At 37.3% G+C, this 20,513-nt stretch overlaps 1 protein-coding gene across 5 annotated transcripts in view; it reads left to right on the top strand.

Moving 5' to 3' along the window:
- The window catches only part of ADGRV1 (adhesion G protein-coupled receptor V1), a 563,532-nt gene that overhangs the window by 246,127 nt on the left and 296,892 nt on the right, over positions 1-20,513 (top strand). For all 5 annotated transcript variants that reach the window (XM_058727155.1, XM_058727147.1, XM_058727130.1 and 2 more), the window contains one exon: positions 4,086-4,186. In XM_058727155.1, the coding sequence (XP_058583138.1) occupies positions 4,086-4,186 (101 nt within the window). The remainder of the gene's footprint in view (positions 1-4,085; positions 4,187-20,513) is intronic.

The following is a 20,513-nucleotide window of genomic DNA, read 5'->3' as shown; positions in this document are numbered from 1 at the left end:
GTATAGTGAACGTGTGGTTTTGTTGAGATTTATCCATAGAGAAGATAGAGACAGATACATAGGTAGATACAAAAGTTATGAACACTTAAAAGAAATTTCATGGCAAAAAAACCATTGATATTTAGATCAGTAACTTGGAAAGTGTATCCTATTCTTTTTTTTTAGTTTTAATTTTTTTAAATTTATATCCAAATTAGTTAACATACAGTGCAACAATGATTTCAGAAGTAGATTCCTTAGTGCCCCTCACCCATTTAGCCTCCCCCCCCACAACCCCTCCAGTAACCCTCAGTTTGTTCTCCATATTTAAGAGTCTCTTCTGTTTTGTCCCCCTCCCTATTTCCATATTATTTTTGTTTCCCTTCCCTTATGTTCATCTGTTTTGTCTCTTAGTCCTCATATGAGTGAAGTCATATGATTTTTGTCTTTCTCTGACTGGGTAATTTCACTTAGCATAATACCCTCCAGTTCCATCCACGCAGTTGCAAATGGCAAGATTTCATTCTTTTTTGATTGCCGAGTAATACTCCATTGTATGTATGTATGTATGTGTATATACATATATGTATGTATATGTATATACCACATCTTCTTTATCCATTCATCTATCGATGGACATTTGGGCTCTTTCCATACTTTGGCTATTGTTGACAGTTCTGCTATAAACATGGGGGTGCATGTGTCCCTTCAAAACAGCACACCTGTATCCCTTGGATAAATGCCTAGTAGTGCAATTGCTGGGTCGTAGGGTAGTTCTATTTTTAGTTTTTTGAGGAACCTCCATACTGTTTTCCAGAGTGGCTGCACCAGCTTGCATTCCCAAGGTATACCCTATTCTTAAGGGATGTCAAATGATAGATATGTTTACTGGGTATGCATATTCATATACAAACATTATGTATGTTTATACACAGTATAAACATTCCGATATTGTGTAGCTCAATAAAATCTTTGGTCCAGTTTGATGTTAGAAAAACAATCTAGTTAGTTCATTAGAGTTTTTATTCTCTAAATCAAATATTATCAGTGTTACTTTGTTAAGGGTAATTTATCTTTTCCTTCACTTTCTAATAATATAGAAAAGTCGTTTGTGTTAGGGAACTAATTAATAGCTCTTTTCCAATTGATTATATAACCTACATTGTGCTAGGAAAAAAAGTAAAGGAAAATTATCCAGTTAGCTGCTTGTTATTTCCGCATAATGGCCAAGGAGTCAATTTTTTAAAAAGCTGTTTAGCGTACCTTTAGGTAATAACTGGAATTGTTACACTTTATTATTTTTTTAAAAACATTCTATTTATAGTTATAGCACTTTATACCCTGTGATTTACTTGTTGAATTTAAACCAAACATTGTTATAACTTAAAAAAAGAAACGACTGACTTGTAAATTTAAATCACGTATGCTAAATGCAGCTTTTTGATATCAGATAAGAAAATAAAAGTTAAGTACTTAGCATATAGTGCTTCAGGAACTTGAGAACTGAAGCATACATTTCTTTAAATGTAAGATATTAACCATCTTTCCCAAGGCCTGTCAAGGCTGGGGAGCAGGCTGCTTGAGGTTTTTTAGCACCATTCTTCTTCCCTAAATAAAAAATGCATCCAGACAACTATCATGCATTATAGTTCTAGGCTAATAAAATCTAGCCCATTTTTTTACCACTGGCTTTGAATCCTGGACTACCACCAGGTGTCATGCTAGCATGTTAATTGCAGCTCATATACTTAATTAAATATTCTTGAGCTGGTCAAGTTTAACGGTACTAAATTTATCTCATGAAAAGTGAATATAATGGAGAATTACCAAGTTAAGGGAAAAGGCTGTGAATAAGCTCTTCTTGTGATCTAGAAAAAAACCAGTTGATTCATGTTTATTTCTCCTTTATCCAACACTAATCCCCTTGCCTCACATTGTTGGCATCTACCACAATAAACGTACAGTAAAGCACATATTTGTGATCATGTGGCTTATATTGAAAAAAATTTGCAAGGCCTTGCTTTTAAATCAGTTTATTACACACACACACCAAACCTTGAGTTTAAACTAGCTTTGATCACCATAAGAAATTCCTGGTGAACGTTGGTGAGTTCAGAGCATTAGCTTCAGTAGTTTACAGACTAAGTAAAGATGCAAAGTCAGGCATGACACTGCAGTTTCTGGATACTCTGTGTCCCTGTGTGGGTGGATCTTGGAGGCAACCTGAGACCTGCACACCTGCCCCAGAACACCCTAGAGCAGCCTTCCGAAAAATGGATTATGTCAGATTTCTTGGCCAAATTTCTAGGCCAAAAGCTTTGTCTAATGCAAAGACTCACTTCCTGTGTGGAACTTTGTCTAACTTATTAAAATCTAAACTTTACCAAAAGGAGTTAGGAGAGGCATTGCTGTAAGGAATACTACTAGTTAGTCATCAGCCCCCTGTGGGTACTTTGCAGAGGCCCAATCCACTTAGGCCAACATGTGGTATATTTTAAAAGTTTGCTCCAGGGGTGCCCGGGTGGCTCAGTCGGTTAAGCATCTGACTTCAGCTGAGGTCATGATCTCACAGTTCGTGGGTTCGAGTCCCACCTTGGGCTCTGTGGTGGCAGCTCAGAGCCTGGAGCCTGCTTCGAATTCTGTGTCTCCCTCTCTCTCTGCCCCTCCTCCACTTGCACTCTGTCTCTCTCTCCTCAAAAATAAACAAACATTTAAAATATATGTATAAAAAAATAAAAAATAAAAAAATATATATATGTATGGGGCACCTGGGTGGCTCAGTCAGTTAAGTGTCTGACTTGAGCTCAGGTCATGATATCATGGTATGTGGGTTTGAGCCCCGCATCGGGCTCTGTGCTGACAGCTCAGAGCCTGGAGCCTGCTTTGGATTCTGTGTCTCCCTTTCTCTCTACCCTCTCCCTCTCGTGCTCTGTCTCTGTCTCTCTTTCTCAAAAATAAACATTAAAAAAAATTCTTTAAATATATGTGTAAATTAAAAATAAATTTAAAAAAATAAAGTTTGTTCCATAACTTCATAGAAGATAATGGAAAGCAAATTTAAATAAATGCAGCGTCTCCTGTTTGTAAAGGAGGCATTAATAAATGAGGTTCAAACTGTGTTAAAACTACATGCAAATGATATGGCAAAGCAGCACGTACATGCCAATTGTCACGTTTTGATGGTTCTCACACAAAATAACTCTAGCAAAGGTGTGAAGGATGAAAAGGCCTAAGTGAAAAACCAAATGGGTTACTATTTGAAGCACATTTAAATTCTAGAACAGGAAATATTTAAAAAATATGTATATACTCTGCATTTAAAACATGGCACTAAAAGAAATTTATAGATACAAATTGCAAGATAAAAGATTTGTTGGTTAATGCTGAGTGTCTTTGTATTTTTTTTAGTGCCAAGTTTCTAATCATCCCCTTGAAGTAGTGTAAAGAGATGAATTCAAGTACATTTAAAGAAAATAAGAACAGTTTTCTTTACCCCGCTTAGAAATATAGATGCTTAGGTTAAACGTCATCTCAGGAGGAAAGAATACATTTTGTTCTTTGGTTTTGGCACCCAGTAGCATAAGGTTACTCTTAAAATTCATAATTACCACTGTTGTAATTACATAACTATTCCTAGTAGATAAAAAGGGAGTAATTACTAAGCCCGAGTTTTGTTAGTACTATTCACAATTTTCTGCCTGAAAACTCCAATTCACCTCCCTAAATATCTCTATTTAGCCAAGCCACCTGTTCTTGGAAAATTAGATTGGAATTTGATTCTTTTCTTATACAGTAAAACTTGTCTAGTGGAAACATAGAAAAACAGAAGCATAATGAAGTTATTAATCTGCTTAATTTGTGCTATCTTTTTGGTAGGGGAGTGAACATGTAGCTGTTGAAAATTAACGTTGTCCTTTGGCCCTAATTGCTAAGATTGTATATGTCATGTAAAATGGAGTAGATTAAAATTAAAATATGATCGTTTCCATGCTGTGCGGCATGGGGAGACTACAGGCCTTATATGCTTACCTGTTCCAAAGAACTTTGCTTCGCTACTGTTTGCTCATGGATTGTAAACCCACCTGTGAACGTTTTTGTTCTTGCAGGTCTTGGCCTGGCTGTCCTTTCCCATATCTTCTGTGCCAGGCACTCCATGTTTGCAGCTAAGCTTCTGGCTCACATGATGGCAGCCAGCTTAGGTACACAGGTAAGAGGGCCCGGGGATTTCTACCTTTCACAAGAGGTTCATGTTTCTTCTTCTGTGATCCTTGAATTGAACATATGAGCAAAGTGTAATCTCATTGTAGCTGAAGTAAGCTTGTTTAGTTGTACTGCAGGGGAGGGTGGAAGAGTGTGGTAAGAGGAAATGACAGTATTAGGACCTAAAGTGTATTTTGTGAACTGTTTTATACAGAGGTACCTTAATATCCTCCCTTACAAGAAAATAGCTGCTTCTTATCACAAAGCATTATACTCTCAATTTATATGTGATAAATATATTACTGATGTGTGCATGTATTAACATTAGCATATTTTCCTTAATCTGTTTGAATAAAATATGCTTTGTTACAAATTCTTTTACATGGAGGGCATTAAGATGATATGTATTTTAAAATATCTGCTAATATTTTATCTGTTGACCCTTGAACATAGGGTACAGGGCACTGACTCCCTGTGCAGTCACAAATCTGCATAGAACTCTTGTCTCCCCCAAAACTTAACTACTGATAGTGTACTGTTGACTGGAAGCCTTACAGGTAACATAAACAGTTGATTAACCTGTGTTTTGTATGTTGTATGTATTAAATGCTGCATTCTTACGCTAAAGTGAAGCAAGCTAGAGAAAAGAAAATATTATTTAAAAAATCATAAGGAAAATGCATTTCCAACACTATATACTGTATTTATTGAAAAAAATCCACATTGTAAGTGAACCCACACAGTTGAAACCCAGGTTGTTCAAGAGTCAACTGTATTTTGTGTGGTTTAATATTATAGAACACAGTTTGGTAGAACGTTCTTTTCTGAAAAAACTACTCAGGTTTTCTCTTGCAGAAGATAGAACATGAAAAACATGTCGTCATCCAATAGCATGAAGTTTAAAGCACAGTTTAAAACACAGAAAACAGATCAAAAGATGAAATTAGATGCCTTTCCTGTCCATGAAGTACTCACAGTCTAGAACAGTAGATGTATAGATAAGTGCAAACATGGACTATTTGCAAAGTACTGTGTGACTGTAGATGATGATTTAATTTATTTTTCTGTGAAGGTCCAGGAAGTCTTCATATAGGAGGTGATATTTGTGGTCAGACTTGAATGAGAAGTTCGTGCAGTTTGTTAAGGGAAAGGTGGGCATAGATGTTTGTATACGCAAAGGGGGAAAGGCATAATCATATCTACTTGAAGGCTGTAATTACAGATCCAGACAGTAGGAAGACATTATACAGTATTATTATTGAGAGAACTTTGTATTTATTTTATAAAGTAAAACTTCCCCTTTTCTAGGTAGTTGGGGCCCTTCTGGAGCGCAAAATAATACTGTTTCTTGATTGGGTGCTGCTGGTTATATGCATACATAACTTGAACAAGTTATGTAAATTTATTGTGCTGTACACTTAGGATTTGCATGCTGTGTTTCAGAGTGCTTAAGGCATTTTATTGAACTCTAACAGAAGTTTTTAAAATAATACTAGTAGAGGAGCTGAAATTTAAGATGGAAAATTATCTGAGATATTGGACTCCTATTGTCTTTTTTTTTTTTTTTTTTTTGGTCCTAGGAGTGAAAATGGCATGTGTAAATTTCATAACTTTATTTTGGGGGAACAGTTAAGTGCTGGATTCGAGCAGAGGATTCCAGATTGCGTTTTTAAAGTACCTATGAGCTTTGGGAGGTAACAGCTGTTACCAAAGGGGGGCTTACATTGAATTTGACAAGGCTATTTATATTGCCTTGGTAACCTATCTTAGCTGTCTGATCTTGCCTTTGCTTCTTGTATGTAAGATCTTAGAAAACCCGCCTTCCATAATTAGAGTTTACTTGGCTGCATTCACCACCCACTCTGGTGATTTTTTGGCAGCAGAATTTGTACAAGTCTTAATTATAGCACTGTAGAATTACAGACAACTCTTCAGTGTCCTAGCAGACAAATTTGCTCATGTCTGGGGATGTGAAAGAAGGACCCAGGATTTATATGTTGGGACACTGCCTTCTGATTCACATTGTACTTAACATTAATTTTAGAGAAGAAGGTTAGTCAAATCCATGTTTTTTGGTTTATTTTTAGAATAGATGAAGCATTGTGCCATGAAATATTCTGTAATATGTAGCTTGTGACATAAAATATCTAAAAAAAAAAATTTCCATAGTTTGTAGGAAGAATTGGTGTATTATTGATAAAGTACTGTTGCCTCAAAATGGTTTACCTATCTACTTTGATTTTTTTAAATACCGTTTAAATTTGTTTTAATGTTTACTTATTTTTTGAGAGAGATAGAGAGACAGAGCATGAGCAGGGGAGGGGCAGAGAGAGAGGGAGACACACAATTCGAAGCAGGCTTCAGGCTCTGAGTGGGCAGCACAGAGCCTGACACCGGGCTCGAACTCAGAAACTGTGAGATCATGACCTGAGCTGAAGTCGGATGCTTAACCGACTGAGCCACCCAGGCGCCCCATAAATACCCTCTAAATTAAAGAGAATAGTTGTTTCCCTGAAAATCTTTTAGCAAAGGCTTTTTTAAATTCTCAGACTCTCCAAAAAAAAAAAAAAGAAAAGAAATGAAGCTGACTGCAGGAACTTGGGCCCGCTCTTTCTGAATTTTAAAATCGTATTGATGTCTCCAGTTACAGAATCTTGCCAATGGGGGTATTCCATTTCCAACCTCAGATCTCTCATTTGGAATCCTCCATCAACATTATGTTGACATCCCTAGAGTGTGAGTTTCCTCTTGAGAAGTCTTCAAAAATACACTTTTGGCCAGTCATTCTTTGGCTAAGAGAATGAAACTTTCCTTGCTGGCCTCAAGTGTTTGAGTTGCAAATACTCAAATACAGGTCAGCCAAAAGCATTCAGTCTCACATCTTTATTGCTTACCTAGAATGAGATTGAATGGCCTTTGTGGGAAAGGGAAGAATGGAAATGTGATCATCTTTGACTTCCTTTTGTCATTGTAGGTCAGTCAGTGAGCAAGTTAGCAATCAAAATGTGCTCGTCTGGCTCTACTTCTGTGCTAGAAACATATGTAAAAATATATATTTATATTATTTATATCTATAAATTAATCTGGTTTGCCATTCTAGCATCTTTGAGAATCATTGACTATAAACTACCAGCAGGTGGCAGTAGAAGTTTTTTGATTTTTTTTTTGATTTTTTTTTTGATTTTTTTTTTTTTTTTTTTTAATGGTTTCAATCCCTAGCAAAAATGGAGTTCAGCAGAAAACTTGAGAGATGTTTTTACAGTGCTTCCATGATTGGGCTAGAGAGTATTCTTCTGTAATAGTAAATGTACGTTTGTGGCTTCTTACCATTGTCTTTTTATTTCTTTTGTTCAGAATTATACTAAATAAAAGTGTAGATACCATAAGCAAGGTTCTGCATCACTAGCTTAGAATATATCTTTGTGTCATTTATCACTTATAGTTAAATTCAGGGGCAAAAGATTGTTTTCCTGTTTATATTTTTGCTGTGGAAGTTTTAATAAGTCCGTTATTTATATAGAAATATCTGTTCATTGAAATGTTGCAGGTAGAAGTTTTGAGATAAGATCTCTTTTTTCAGTATTGTTTATTTAAAAAATAATATGTATTTTTCTTCAGTGCCAAGTTAAAATGTCTCGGTTACCTAAAAGAAGATTACTAAATGGCAAGAAATTGTGAGACCATTCACTTCAAGTATAATGTGAAGAACAGCAAACAAATTTTTATGGTATTGGGTGATATTTCTCGGAAAAACATCTAATTATATCTTTGGAATTTTTATCTTAGAATCACATTGCCAACCCATGTGTGCCCTGATAAGGCTGGTAAACAACTAGGACAAAGGACAAGTTTGCAGTTCAGGGTTCTCAGTTCTGGGGGTTCTGTCAGGAAAAGCAATTCTCCAAATCTAAAAAAAGAACAGAAGTTTTCTCATAGAAAACATGATAAGATAGAACTGCATTTACTCTCTGGTTGGTAAACTTAACAAAGGGAAATACTTGGGTTTTTTCCCTCTGTTTTTTTTTTTGTTGTTGTTGTTTATTTACATGGGTTAAGCACATATTTTTAAACTGAAGAGTAAATTTGTCTAGAAAAAAAATGTATGTAAAAATGATTAAATTTGTTGGCCAGTCTATATATTATCTGAATTCAGAAGACACTAAATATCTGAGAATTTTAAATACTTAAATTAAGTTTTTGGTGGCCATTGGATGTGCAGGAGTTGTAACTACTTAGACATTCTCCTCAGTAAAGGACAAGGGAATTGCCTTAAAATTCTGAAGCTTGTTCTCTGGCATTTAGCTGAAGATGGGCTATCAGTGTTTGTCCAGTTTTCTAATTCTGCAACATTTGGGGTGTCATTTTGCCATGTCATTTTGTTTCCCGGGTAGAATGCTGCCCAAATATTCCTGCCAACAGGTTCTGCTTTAATGCTGAAATGTCCTTTTGGTTTGAATATCTAGCATCTTTGGGACTCTAAGAATCGTTGACTACAATGTGAAGGAAGCCAGAAGCCATGTGTAAACTCTCCAATACAGGTTTCTTCTGGCTACTACAGGGCCCGGTTTCTCCCCTTACAGCTTCCCTGTTTTGTTGAGACTGCCAGCTCAGGAAAGCCATTGTGTGTGCAGAGTCTGAAAATGCATATCTAAAAAGTATATTTATATCAATTAAAGCAGAATGAGACAAATTATAAAGTGTAAACTAATCAGAACAGATTTTTGTTTAGTTGGAATTTTGGGTTAATTACTTACCAGAATATCCTATATTATTTCTGCTTTGTTAACAAACAAACAAAAAGAAACAAAAAAAAGTAAGAATTGAAGTACAAGGATCAAAATTGGGTCTCGCTTTGAGGATTGGGAACTTGAGAAACACAAAGGGTCGTTATCCAGTAGAACATTTGTGATTATATGCCAGTGCATATGTAAGTAGATCAGAAATGTGTTTCTTAAGCTTCATTGTGGGCATCTTATTAAAATTCAGATACTGAACCAGTAAGCCTGGGGTGGGCTTCTAGATCGGGCTTGTTAGGAGATTAGATTGACCATATTATGACCCAAGTGCATTTCTGGTTGTTGCTGTTGCTGCCACTGCTGCTGTTGCTGTTATTATTGTTATTACCAAACCCACACTGTCAGCCTGTCTTCCTTACTGTGAAAAATTATTTAAGAAATACCATTAATTAAATTTTTACTTTCATTCATAGTGTCATTGCCTTTGAAACTACTTACAAATGCTTGTCTTTCCTTCTGGAAGGAAAGACTACTGCTGCTTTTTTCTTGTTTTATCCTCCCCTACTCCATCCCTAAGTACCCAAAGGAAAGGTACTTAGACAAGAGAACTAATGTCCGACTCAGAGTACAGACTATGTTTTTATTTTGGTCTTTCTCATAGCATTTCATACTTGGCAGAACTTCTCAGTGTTGTTTTTGGACATAAAATAAACCACTAGAAAGAAAGTGTAGCCAGTCCCTCCCCTATTCTTTCTTCCCTCTGAAGACCTTGAGTGTGCCCCCACTTAAATGGTATTAAGTATGTAAGGTTTCTATTTTTATTTTTTGTCCAAAAAATTTTGTATTCAATTGTGCCTTGTCTTCATGTAGAGATTAAATGGTGACCATGAATAAAGAGCATTCCGCACCCAGATATGAATATATATTTAAGTTGAATTTATTATATATTTGAGTCTTAATTCAGGTGTGATCCTCAATATGGCCAAAGGCTTAGCACATTCATGACTGAATGCCCATTCCATTGTCCACTAGTGAAATTAAAACAAAAAATTTGAGTAAACTCTCCTTATCCCAGGTGAAGATCATCATTCATCTATAAAGTCAACCACTTGGAACTCATCTACCACATGCACAGTTTTGAGATTGAGATTATGCCATGGGAAATTCCAAGCAAGACATGCACACATGAAGTATGTAAATGACAGTCTAAAATAGCAACCTCATACCTCATACCAATAGCAACCTAAGAACCAAGTGTGTACGTAGGTCTCTTCTTCTCTAGTGTACTGTATAGTATTCCATAAACTATCAACAGGGGGGCCTCAGCTTGAATGTCTTCATGTAGCAACATAGCCAACTTAGTTGTTGAAGGATGTATGAGATGTGAAGACTTAGAATGCGCACATTCTAGGAATGGGAAGGAGAAAGAATAAAGGCATGGAGGTTATAACGGACCTGGGCGTTCCACTCAATCGAGGCCTGCCCGTGCGCCCCTGCGCAAGAAGAGATAGATACACTGACTACAGGCGAGGTAGTTTCATATTGCCTGAGAACCACGGGGAGCCACCTGTGGAGTTAGTCCAAAAAGGTACAGTATGAAAGCGGTGTTTTTAAGGATTAATCTGGCAATTAGGGATTAAATCAAAAGTGAATTAAAGTAGATGAGAAGGTGGAATTAGGGAGATCGGTTTAGAGAAGCTGGGTAGGGCAGCTTTTGCCATTATCCGGTTGTGATGGGTTGTGAGCTGGGACAATGGTAGGGGTAATGAGAATCCAGAGGAAGAAATAAGAACTAATAAAAACACCCTGTTTTGCTTTATGAAAGCTTTGAAATCTTACTTCTTTTTTTATAATCAATAAAAAGACCGCATTGCAAATTTTATTTAATTTAATAAATGCTAATATAATACCTATTAAGTATTATGTGAGGTAAGGATTATGATATAGGTACTAATATTCCTCCTTTTTTACAGACAAGGCAGTCAAGGCAAAACGAATAGAAGTTACTTGCCCTAGGTCACATAGTGGTGACAGAGCCAGTAATTGAGCACAAGCAGCCAGGCTCCAGTCCTTGCCTTTAACCACTATGCATACCGCCTCATAAATCAGGAATTAATGAGATTTACTCTGTCACCAAAGGAGGTAGATGATTTTAAGATAACTGTGGAACTCGTGGTTTCATTTGACTTAAATAGAAAAAGCTAAAAGGTTTAATAGATGGGATACATGCAGTTTGCAGCCTTAGGGATTTAAAGTTTCTATAGCACATTTAAACCAGTGGTTCAGATATTACCTATATAAACATGAAATCTTGACACTGTAAAACAGGTTCTATGACACAGGTTGTGTACCCGTGATTATAGAATACACATAGCTAATGTCATTAAGGGCTTGCCTTTATGGCACTGAACTAAGTGATTTACACGTATTGCCTTGTTGTAACTACCAGACGAGCTGGGAACTGCCATCATTCTTATTTTACAGATGGAAAAATAGGACTAAGTTTTGTTACCTGTCTTAACCTTCATTGGTAGAATGTGGCAGCTGGAAGAAAGATTCCAACTCAAGGCAGTCTGGCTCCGAAACCCATGTGTTTAAAACACTGTGCCATGTGGAATGAGAAGGATCATTAGGAGTGGATAATTAAAGCACAGTTAAAGTTTCTGAAGCCAAGGAAGGGAAAAAAGATTTCAAATGGAAGGACTGAGCATCAGTGGGAGATTAGTCCTCAAATTTGGCAAGAACAAGGTCATTGGAAACTTGGAGAGAGAGGATGAACATGAGACGTAAAAAGTTAGGGAAGAAAGGGGTAGGGAAGAAATGGGACAGGCTGATTCACACCATACCTGAAAGAAGTTTGACAGTGAAGGAAGGGTGCTGTCAGGGTTCAGGAAGGGGGAGCCACTCAGGTGCCTCTGATCATAAAAAGCTTGCTGAAGGGAAGGTGGACCCTGGGGCTTCCAGCTACCACCAGCCAAAGGACAGATTTCTCCCTCTCCCACCCTACCCTCTTGATTGGTATTTTCCTCCTTTGAAAAAGAACTTTTTTGAAAAAAAAAAAAAAAGGTTTATTTATTTTGAGAGACACAGGGAGAGTGCGTGCACTGGGGAGAAGCAGAGAGAGAGGGAGGGAGAGAGAATCCCAATGTGGGACTTGAGCTCACGAACCATGAGATCTTGACCTGAGCTGAAACCAAGAGTCGGACACTTAAGTGACTGAGCCACGTAGGGACCCCTGAAAGAGAGCTTTTTATAGAAAACTGATGAAAGGGTGATAAAAATTAGTACATTTCTCTTTGGTCTGTGTTTTTATTTATATTTTTTTGTTGCTTTGAAATGTTTTATGCCTAAGGCAAGTGACACCCTGCTAGTGTGCCTAACCTAATCATGTTACATCTGGGAGATTAGAGCTATAGTTTGAACTCCCCCCTCCCCTATTTCCTGAATCCAAATGTCTTTGATGACTTTATATTTTGGGTATTATTACTGAATTTCATGTGAATCTGCAATCAGTTGTGAAGTCAGTTTGTAACTAGTGATTATCAAATAGTTTTATAATCTTTTCTGCAACCAAAAATGTTAACATTATGTTATTCACAAGTGTGTGCTTTGAGGGATTAAAATGATATTGGTATTCAGATGAAGTGAAACTTGAGTATCAATCCAGGCATTGAATTTCAGAAGAAATTATGTATTTTATTTTTGCTTTCTTCTTGAGTACACATTTTCTTTATGCATCAAATTTTTCATTCTTAAATATTTAAATAATACAATCCAGCCTTTTTTCAGCATGCTTTCAAAATTCAGCTCAACCATAGACTGTTCTCACTAAATTGAAAATAAGTGGATGCCGAAGATACAAAAATAGTATCATGGTCACACTACTGGGAAATTCAAACTTTCCCAAGTGCTGAAGTAGCAAAGCAACAGAAAGAGTGAGTAATATTCTGAATGAGGCTACAGTGACATTATCATGTTTGCAACATGGCTTTTGTTACTAGGAAAATTTGTGAGGCAAATCCAGAATTTACCAGAAAATACCAGTTTGGAATCTTCTATTACAGCCTCAGAAACATAAACTATCCTTGACTTTTTAAAAGCCTTCTTTTGATATCCTTAACTAGGGAAAATTGGCATCTGAGAAAAATTGTTTTTATGAATATTTAGTACTGGCTGTAAAGAACTTTAACAAATATGGAGTGTAGGGGGAAGAGTCCCAGTTTTGGACTTAGAAGGACAAATGGAGTAATATCCTGAGCTGTATCAGAAAAATCTTTGGAAAAATAAGAATGCCTGCCTTGCAGAGTTGTTAAGAAGATAATAGATCATGTTCAACAAGCTGGAAACACAAGGCCTGAGAACAAGTGAGCAGAGGAAGGTGAGGACAGTCCCTGCTGCTCACTGCAGGGCAGAGGCCCTTTGCTTCAGCTCTGAGTCGAACACTCCCTAATGCCTTCTGGAGCACCGAGCGCCATTTTCTATTCCAGAGGTTTTCTTAAATCAACCGCAAGGGAGGTGACAAGTTTTTCAGGCTCACCCCCTTAAAATAGCCCTCTCTGTCTTGCCTGCTGCCACACTTCTCACTGTACTGTCCCGGAAAGGCTTTGCTGTTGGGCCACATTATGTGTATGCACTGTATTAATTTTGCTTTGTTTATATTTTTTAAATGAGCTTCCCCCCCACCCCCGCCCGATGTTGAGTGTTTCCTAAGTTCTTATGTCTTTTTTGCTTGTGTTGAGTTGTTGAAACCTTAAGAACTGGAGACAGATGTGTATGTGTCTTTCATATATATATATATATATATATATATATATATATATATATATACATATGTATACATACCTATATATATGCCTTTTTATATATACGCTTACATACATTTACGGTTTTTAAATTTTTTTAATGTTTATTTTTGAGAGAGAAAGAGACAGAGTGCAAGTGGAGGAGGGACAGAGACAGAGAGGGAAACACAGAATCTGACACAGGCTCCAGGCTCTGAGCTCTGAGCTCTGAGCCTGATGTGGGGCTCAAATCCACGAACCACAAGATTGTGACCTGAGCTGAAGTTGGACACTTAACCAACTGAGCCACCCAGGCGCCCCCATGCTTATATACATTTAAATGGGCATCCATGTGTCTTTTAAAAATTATATATGCCTTTATATATAAAAAATATAAAATACATATATTTGTATATTAGTGTGTATGTAGTGTGAGCTTGTGCACATGTATGTGTATACATTTGACATTTGAAATAGGCTTATATTTAAAAAACACAGAAACATGTAATGAAACTCTTGGTACTGCTAAGGACTACCTACTATAAACACTGATATGCATAAATTCCTTGTAATCCGTATAACACCGTGAGGTAATCAGTATTATTTTTATTACTCCTGGATTGCACATAAAAAATAGGAGACCCCAAAAGGTTTTGTTGGTTACCCCCTGCTCCCCAATCCATATCAAGTAGGTCTGTCATCTCCAAAACCCTGCTGTCCGTCTCCACCCCTCTTGGAAGGAACCAGAGAACTGGGTGGTGCCTTCTTCCTCCACTTCCATGAAACATAAGAGCATGGTCTCTTGGAGATGGTTTTTAAAACAGCTTTGTTGAAACACAATTCATATGCCATACGTTTCCCCCATTTAAGGTGTACAGTTCTTTGACTTTCGATATATATGCTGAGTCATGCAAGCAGCACCAATTTTATTTCTTTTTCTAGCTTTATTGAGATATAGCCAACATTTACTATTATACTAATCATTTTAGTGGGCCTCCCTTCGGTCTCGTTTCTAACTCTCAAGTATCTTGCTTTCCTTTTGTAAATCTTTTCAATGACTGGCCCTTACAAAATTGGTTTTTGAATTTACAAATACATCTATAAGCCCTAGAAGTTGTGTCTTGAGCTTCAGCTGCTTGCTCTACCAACAGAATGTCTTACATTTAGTCGCCTATCTGCCTAACTGATCTTTAAGTTCCTGAGCAAAGAAACTCTTTTTGTGTGTCATATGCTATGCCAAATGGTAAACAAGAGGGCCAGGATAACACTAGTTATAAAAGTGAAGCAGCCTTTCTTATTGGCTTGTTAGTTGTGTGGGGCCTAGAACCACCTTTCTAGCAAAGCCCCATTTGGATCCAATCTCCCAGGAACGTGTGCTCTGTGTTCTGCCAGGGATGGGAGGAACTTGGTTTCAGGTGCTATGTTTTGGTTATAAGGCTGAATGTTATTGCCAAATTGAAACACTGACATGTTATGTATCAACAACCAAGTGTATTTCATTGCCAAATGTCATCTTCAGAAGATAGTGTGTGCATGTGATCTTCAGGGATTAGGCCTCACTTCAAGCCCTGCTCCCATCCAGTTTAGTCCCCCGCACCTTCAGGAATACAGAAATCAAGGTGAGGTGAAAGAGTGAGTGAGGTGAAATGACACTCTGAGTTCGTATTCTCATTTTTTAGAAATATTTTAAAACTTTTTCAGTACGGATTTCCCTTTTCAAAAATATGTACAGACTTAACTATATTTGGGAATTAAATGTATTTTATCTTGCCGCTTCCAGAGTTTGTCCTAATTGTTATCATGTTCCTGTAAACCATCTTTCTTCTACAGTAGCCTCAAAACTATTCCCCATGGTTTTACTCTGGCCCTGGTCTTTATAATCTGTTCTCTTCTCAGTAGCCAGAGTAGTCCTTTCAAAGGCTGAATCAACCCAAGTCATTCTCCCACCTGAAATCCTTCAGTGACTTCCTATTGCTCATAAAAAGAGGAACTTTTGGCCTTTGTCCAGAAACTCCTTGAGGCTCATTCCTGCCTGTGCTGATCTTACCTTCTGCCATCTTTACCCATTCACCCAGCACCAGCCAATAATTTTTTTTAAAAAATTACTATTTTTTTAATTTTTTAATGTTTATTCATTTTTGAGAGACAGAGAGCATGAGCGGGAAAGGAGCAGAGAGAGGGAGACACAGAATTGGAACCAGGCTCCAGGCTCTGAGCTGCCAGCACAGAGCCCAACGTGGGGCTCAAACTCACGAACTGCGAGATCATGACCTGAGCCTAAGTCTGACGCTCAACCAACTGAGCCACCCAGGCACCCCATCTATTTTTTACTTTTTTAAAAGTTTTTATTTATTTAGAGAGAGGGTGAGAGCACAAGCGGGAGAGGAACAGGCAGAGAAGGAGAGAATCCCAAGCAGGATCCATGCTGTCAGCACAGAGCCCCATGTTGGTCTCATACTCATGAATCATGAGATCATGACCCAAGTGGAAATCAGGAGTCAGACACTTCACCGACTGAGCCACCCAGGTGCCCCTGCTTATTCTTATATTTATTCATCTATCCACCCTTTCTTCATGCTTGGCACATATGTTATCACCTCAGAACAGGCTCCCTGAGTAGCCTCGCTGCTCGCATCACTGTTACGTTTACTGTATATATGAAATCAGTATCTGGATTCTCTTGTTTATTTATTATCTTCTGTCCTCTTCCTCATTTCCTCCTTCTCATCTCCTAGAATATAAAGTCCGTTTGATCAGGAATTGCCTGTCTTGTTCATTGCTATGTGTCCAGCGCCCATAAAAAGCTTTTTGGCACATACAAGATTTCCAATAAAAACTAGTTAAAATAATGAGAAAAACAATCAAGTAAAAGAAAATTATAGGCTTGCTCCTAAAAAAACATTCCTCTGCATTTTAAAATGAAGTTATCACCATTTTCTCACGAAAATAAGCTCAATTCCTTGAAGAAAAATCAGAATTAAAAATTACTTATATTACTAAAAATTTGTAATGTTGTAGTGGTCTACAACTTACAGACAAAGTGCATTATAAATCTTGGTTTATAATTTAAATGCACTCAACTCAGAATTATGTTTTTTTCCTCAGAAAAATAGTTCTAAAGAGAAGTTAAGATCCCAAGCCAGCCACCAAAACCTGTTCAACTCTTCATCCAGCTCTTAAGGATCCTAATTGTACTTTGTAATTTTTCTTCGTGTTGAAACACATTCTAATTTCTGATTGGGAATTTCAGTCAACCTTGCTGTTCCCACATCCTGTCCTTTCTTCAGAAGCCCACAGAAGCAGACCAGAAGGGTCCAGGATTGGGAAGCAGTGGGGACAGGTGAAATGGAGTTAGAAGTCAGAGGTAGACTTCTGGAAATCTGCTTCCTGAGTTCAGAGAGATGCTTCTTTGAATAACTTGCATGTCAGATATGAAGGTTTCTGAATCTTGTGGCAATGGTAGAGGACAGGTATTTGGTTCTTAAGGCAGCTTTTTTAACTTCTTAGTGAGAAGCAAAGTTAGAGGTGGGAGAACAACTAAATGTTGGAGTATACAGAAGAGGTTTCTCAAATAAGATCTTTCTGTATTCCATAAGAATAACATTTTGTGAGGGGAGCCTGGGTGGCTCAGTCAGGTAAGTGTCCAGCTCTTGAATTTGGCTTAGGTCATGATCTCATGGTCACGAGATGGAGCCCCATGTTGGGTGTGGAGGGATTCTCTCTCTCCCTCTTCCCCTGTCTAACCCCCGACTCAAAGAAAAGACCAAGAATAACATTTTGTGATAGATTGAGTCTAGATGCTCAGGATAGATAATAACTAATTGTGATAGCTAATTGCAATAAATAATTATAAACGTCTATAGTACCAAAGTAGACAATATAAGCCATTAAAGTAAGGATCTAAGTAACAAGGTTGTCATATTGACAATATGTTGGAACTAAGGCTGAGGTGAAATATCCCAACAGACATAGACATGATGAACATAATGAACATAATGAACTATCCTGCTGTGGTTAGGTCATGTTTATAATTATGATGAAGCCACTGATCTTTTCTGAGTTTGTTATATTGGATACCACACCCCCAAAGCCCTTTACCCTACAAATAGCTGAAAGCATTCATTATAATGCTTGCTGTTTTAAAAACAAGTGAGTTAATGAGACATAACAATCATAAAACCTTGTTTCCTCCCCCAAATATATTTTTTAAAAATTAAAGTCTTTGCATTTAAGAACATGGTTTTATACTTTGGAGATCTTTAGATTAAAAAGTGAAAGTGTTAGTTAATTTTCTTGGCTTTCTTGAATCTGTAGAGAAATGTTCGATAAATTTTGTTGTACTAGGGCAATGTAAGCATTTTTAATTCTATATATAGAGGCATGTAGGTATTGCTTACACTGTTTCTTTACTCCACAGAGGTCCAAAAGTCAGAGGAGTCTAAGAGATTAGCCTTAGGAGGCCAGAATGGCTGGTTTCCCACTGTTTTCACTCAGGTCATGGTCATCGTTACTGTTAATTCTTAAGTACTTGTGAGACCCTGTAAAAGATGGCCTGTATTATACAAACAGTCCAAACTTGAATTTCATTGTAAGTTAGGGATTGGCATTTTGACAGTGTTTGTCAGGATTAATTACTGAAGACTCTTGTGTGAATGTAGAAAAGTCGGATGAGAGCAAGCAAGTCTGTCTACCTCCTCCTGTTTGAGTCTCAATCAGAGCAGCAGAAAGATCTATTTGTTCTCTAGGAACAAAAAGAAGAAGATCTTTTCTGAAATTTTTGTAGAAGCCCAATTTAAATTTATCTCTTTGTATACAACAGCTATTCATTGTTCCCATTCTGCAAATACTTAGTGTTATATGTACTATATCAAGCTTTTTGCTAGGAACTACAGATATAAAGCTAAATAAGATTTCCTTTAGATCCTTGAACAATTTATAGTCTACTAGGAAGGGCATAAACATGTAAATAAATGAATGCAATGGAGTGTTATAGGCCTATGATGGCAGTGTGTGGGATATAGGCCTATGATGGCAGCATATGGTGGGATAAAGAAGGAAAGGGAGAATTATTAATTCTATCCAGAGGGTGAGGGGTGGGGTCAGAAAAATCTTTAGAGAGATGAGAATGCTTAAGCTGTCTTGGAAGATAAGAAATCTTCACCAGGTGGAATCTACACATAATTATAATACAGACATTAGTAAAGGCAGAGGAAGGGGCTGTGTCTGGCAGGATTATGATACAAAAGGGATTGTTCTACATTGGATTATATTCTGTTTATTTTGCAAGTCTTCAGGGATGGTTCAACTGGTTGAGGGCTGCTGGGGAGGTAGGGAGAATTATTTCTGTGGCAGACTTGGAAGAGATGGAGAGTAGTCTCCAGACCTGAGCAGAGCTGATATTTGAGGAGGTAACAAGAAATGAGCATTTCTTATAAGTTTTTCAAGGAGAAGCATTTGGGTGCCACAGATATGTTTTCATGTCTCATGCGCATTTTTCTTAGAAATGTGTTATATAGTCTAATCTGAAAAGGCTAGTGTATCCAGTTCTATACTACCCCTGATAAAAATCAGAAGTCTCGGGGCGCCTGGGTGGCGCAGTCGGTTAAGCGTCCGACTTCAGCCAGGTCACGATCTCGCGGTCCGTGAGTTCGAGCCCCGCGTCAGGCTCTGGGCTGATGGCTCGGAGCCTGGAGCCTGTTTCCGATTCTGTGTCTCCCTCTCTCTCTGCCCCTCCCCCGTTCATGCTCTGTCTCTCTCTGTCCCAAAAATAAATAAAAAAAAAAAAAAAAAAAAAAAAAATCAGAAGTCTCTGTTCTGTAAGGTATCAGGTTCTCTGGGGTTTCATGTGGGGTTTTTTTTGTCTTTTAATAATGCACAAAGTAATATCTGTTAAAAAGTGAAGCATTCATTATACATTAATTCTTGAAAACAACTCCAATGAACTCTGTTATTAGTTTGAGTAAAAAAATAGGAAAAAGCTAATCAAGTATAAAGTATGTATTTCAGTGTTACTTCAAATGCAATCTACTGCGATCATGTTAAAGGTCCATAAAGGCATAAATTAATGTAGTTTCATATATTACATTATTTAAACTTATAAAAATATCGATACAACACTATATTTTATATGCCTTTTACATAGTCATTAGGACAAATATCAGAAAAACACTACAATGAAGTTGTGCTAGCTCCAACTATGTAACCGTAGGAAATATATCCTGTGTGTATTTTCCATATTACCTTTGCGAATCTACTATTGAATTAACATTTTTGAGGAAAAGATAGAATTCAGAACATAGAAAAATACAGCGAAAATACCACAGGAAAATATCTGTGTCATTGTTTAAAATTCAGCATGTGTAACTCTTTTCTAAGTTATTAATAGGCCTGAGAACAACAACATAAGCAATTTCTCCTAAATAGAAGCAAGTCCTAGAGAATAGACTTCCGTCAGAAGTGGCTGCTGTTAAGGGAGAAGGGAAGCCAAATTCAAACAGTTTTGTGAGAAACTAGAAAAGAGGAAGCAATTCAGCTTCACAATCAGTCACTGATATTTGGTTTACTCTCTTTGGAGTTCACAAGTGGCTGCCAAGCTACGTATAACGCACGCTGTCTAATCCTCGGAGGCCTCTCTTCTAGCTGATGTCTGCGTCAGTCGTGGCCATGAGAGAGGAAGCAACTTCAAGAAAAGATTGTTTACCACTTGAGTTTAACATGGAATTAGAAGGCTAAAGTAAGTGGTTTAGAACACCAGTGGAATGCTGTTTTGTATAAATTTAAAAGACAGTGATTCCCAAGAGTTGCTGAACATCTTGAC

This window comes from Neofelis nebulosa, chromosome 1, assembly GCF_028018385.1.
Source record: "Neofelis nebulosa isolate mNeoNeb1 chromosome 1, mNeoNeb1.pri, whole genome shotgun sequence".
NCBI lineage: Eukaryota > Metazoa > Chordata > Mammalia > Carnivora > Felidae > Neofelis > Neofelis nebulosa.
The sequence above is the reverse complement of the archived record's forward strand: the minus strand, read 5'-3'. Positions and strand labels throughout refer to the sequence as shown.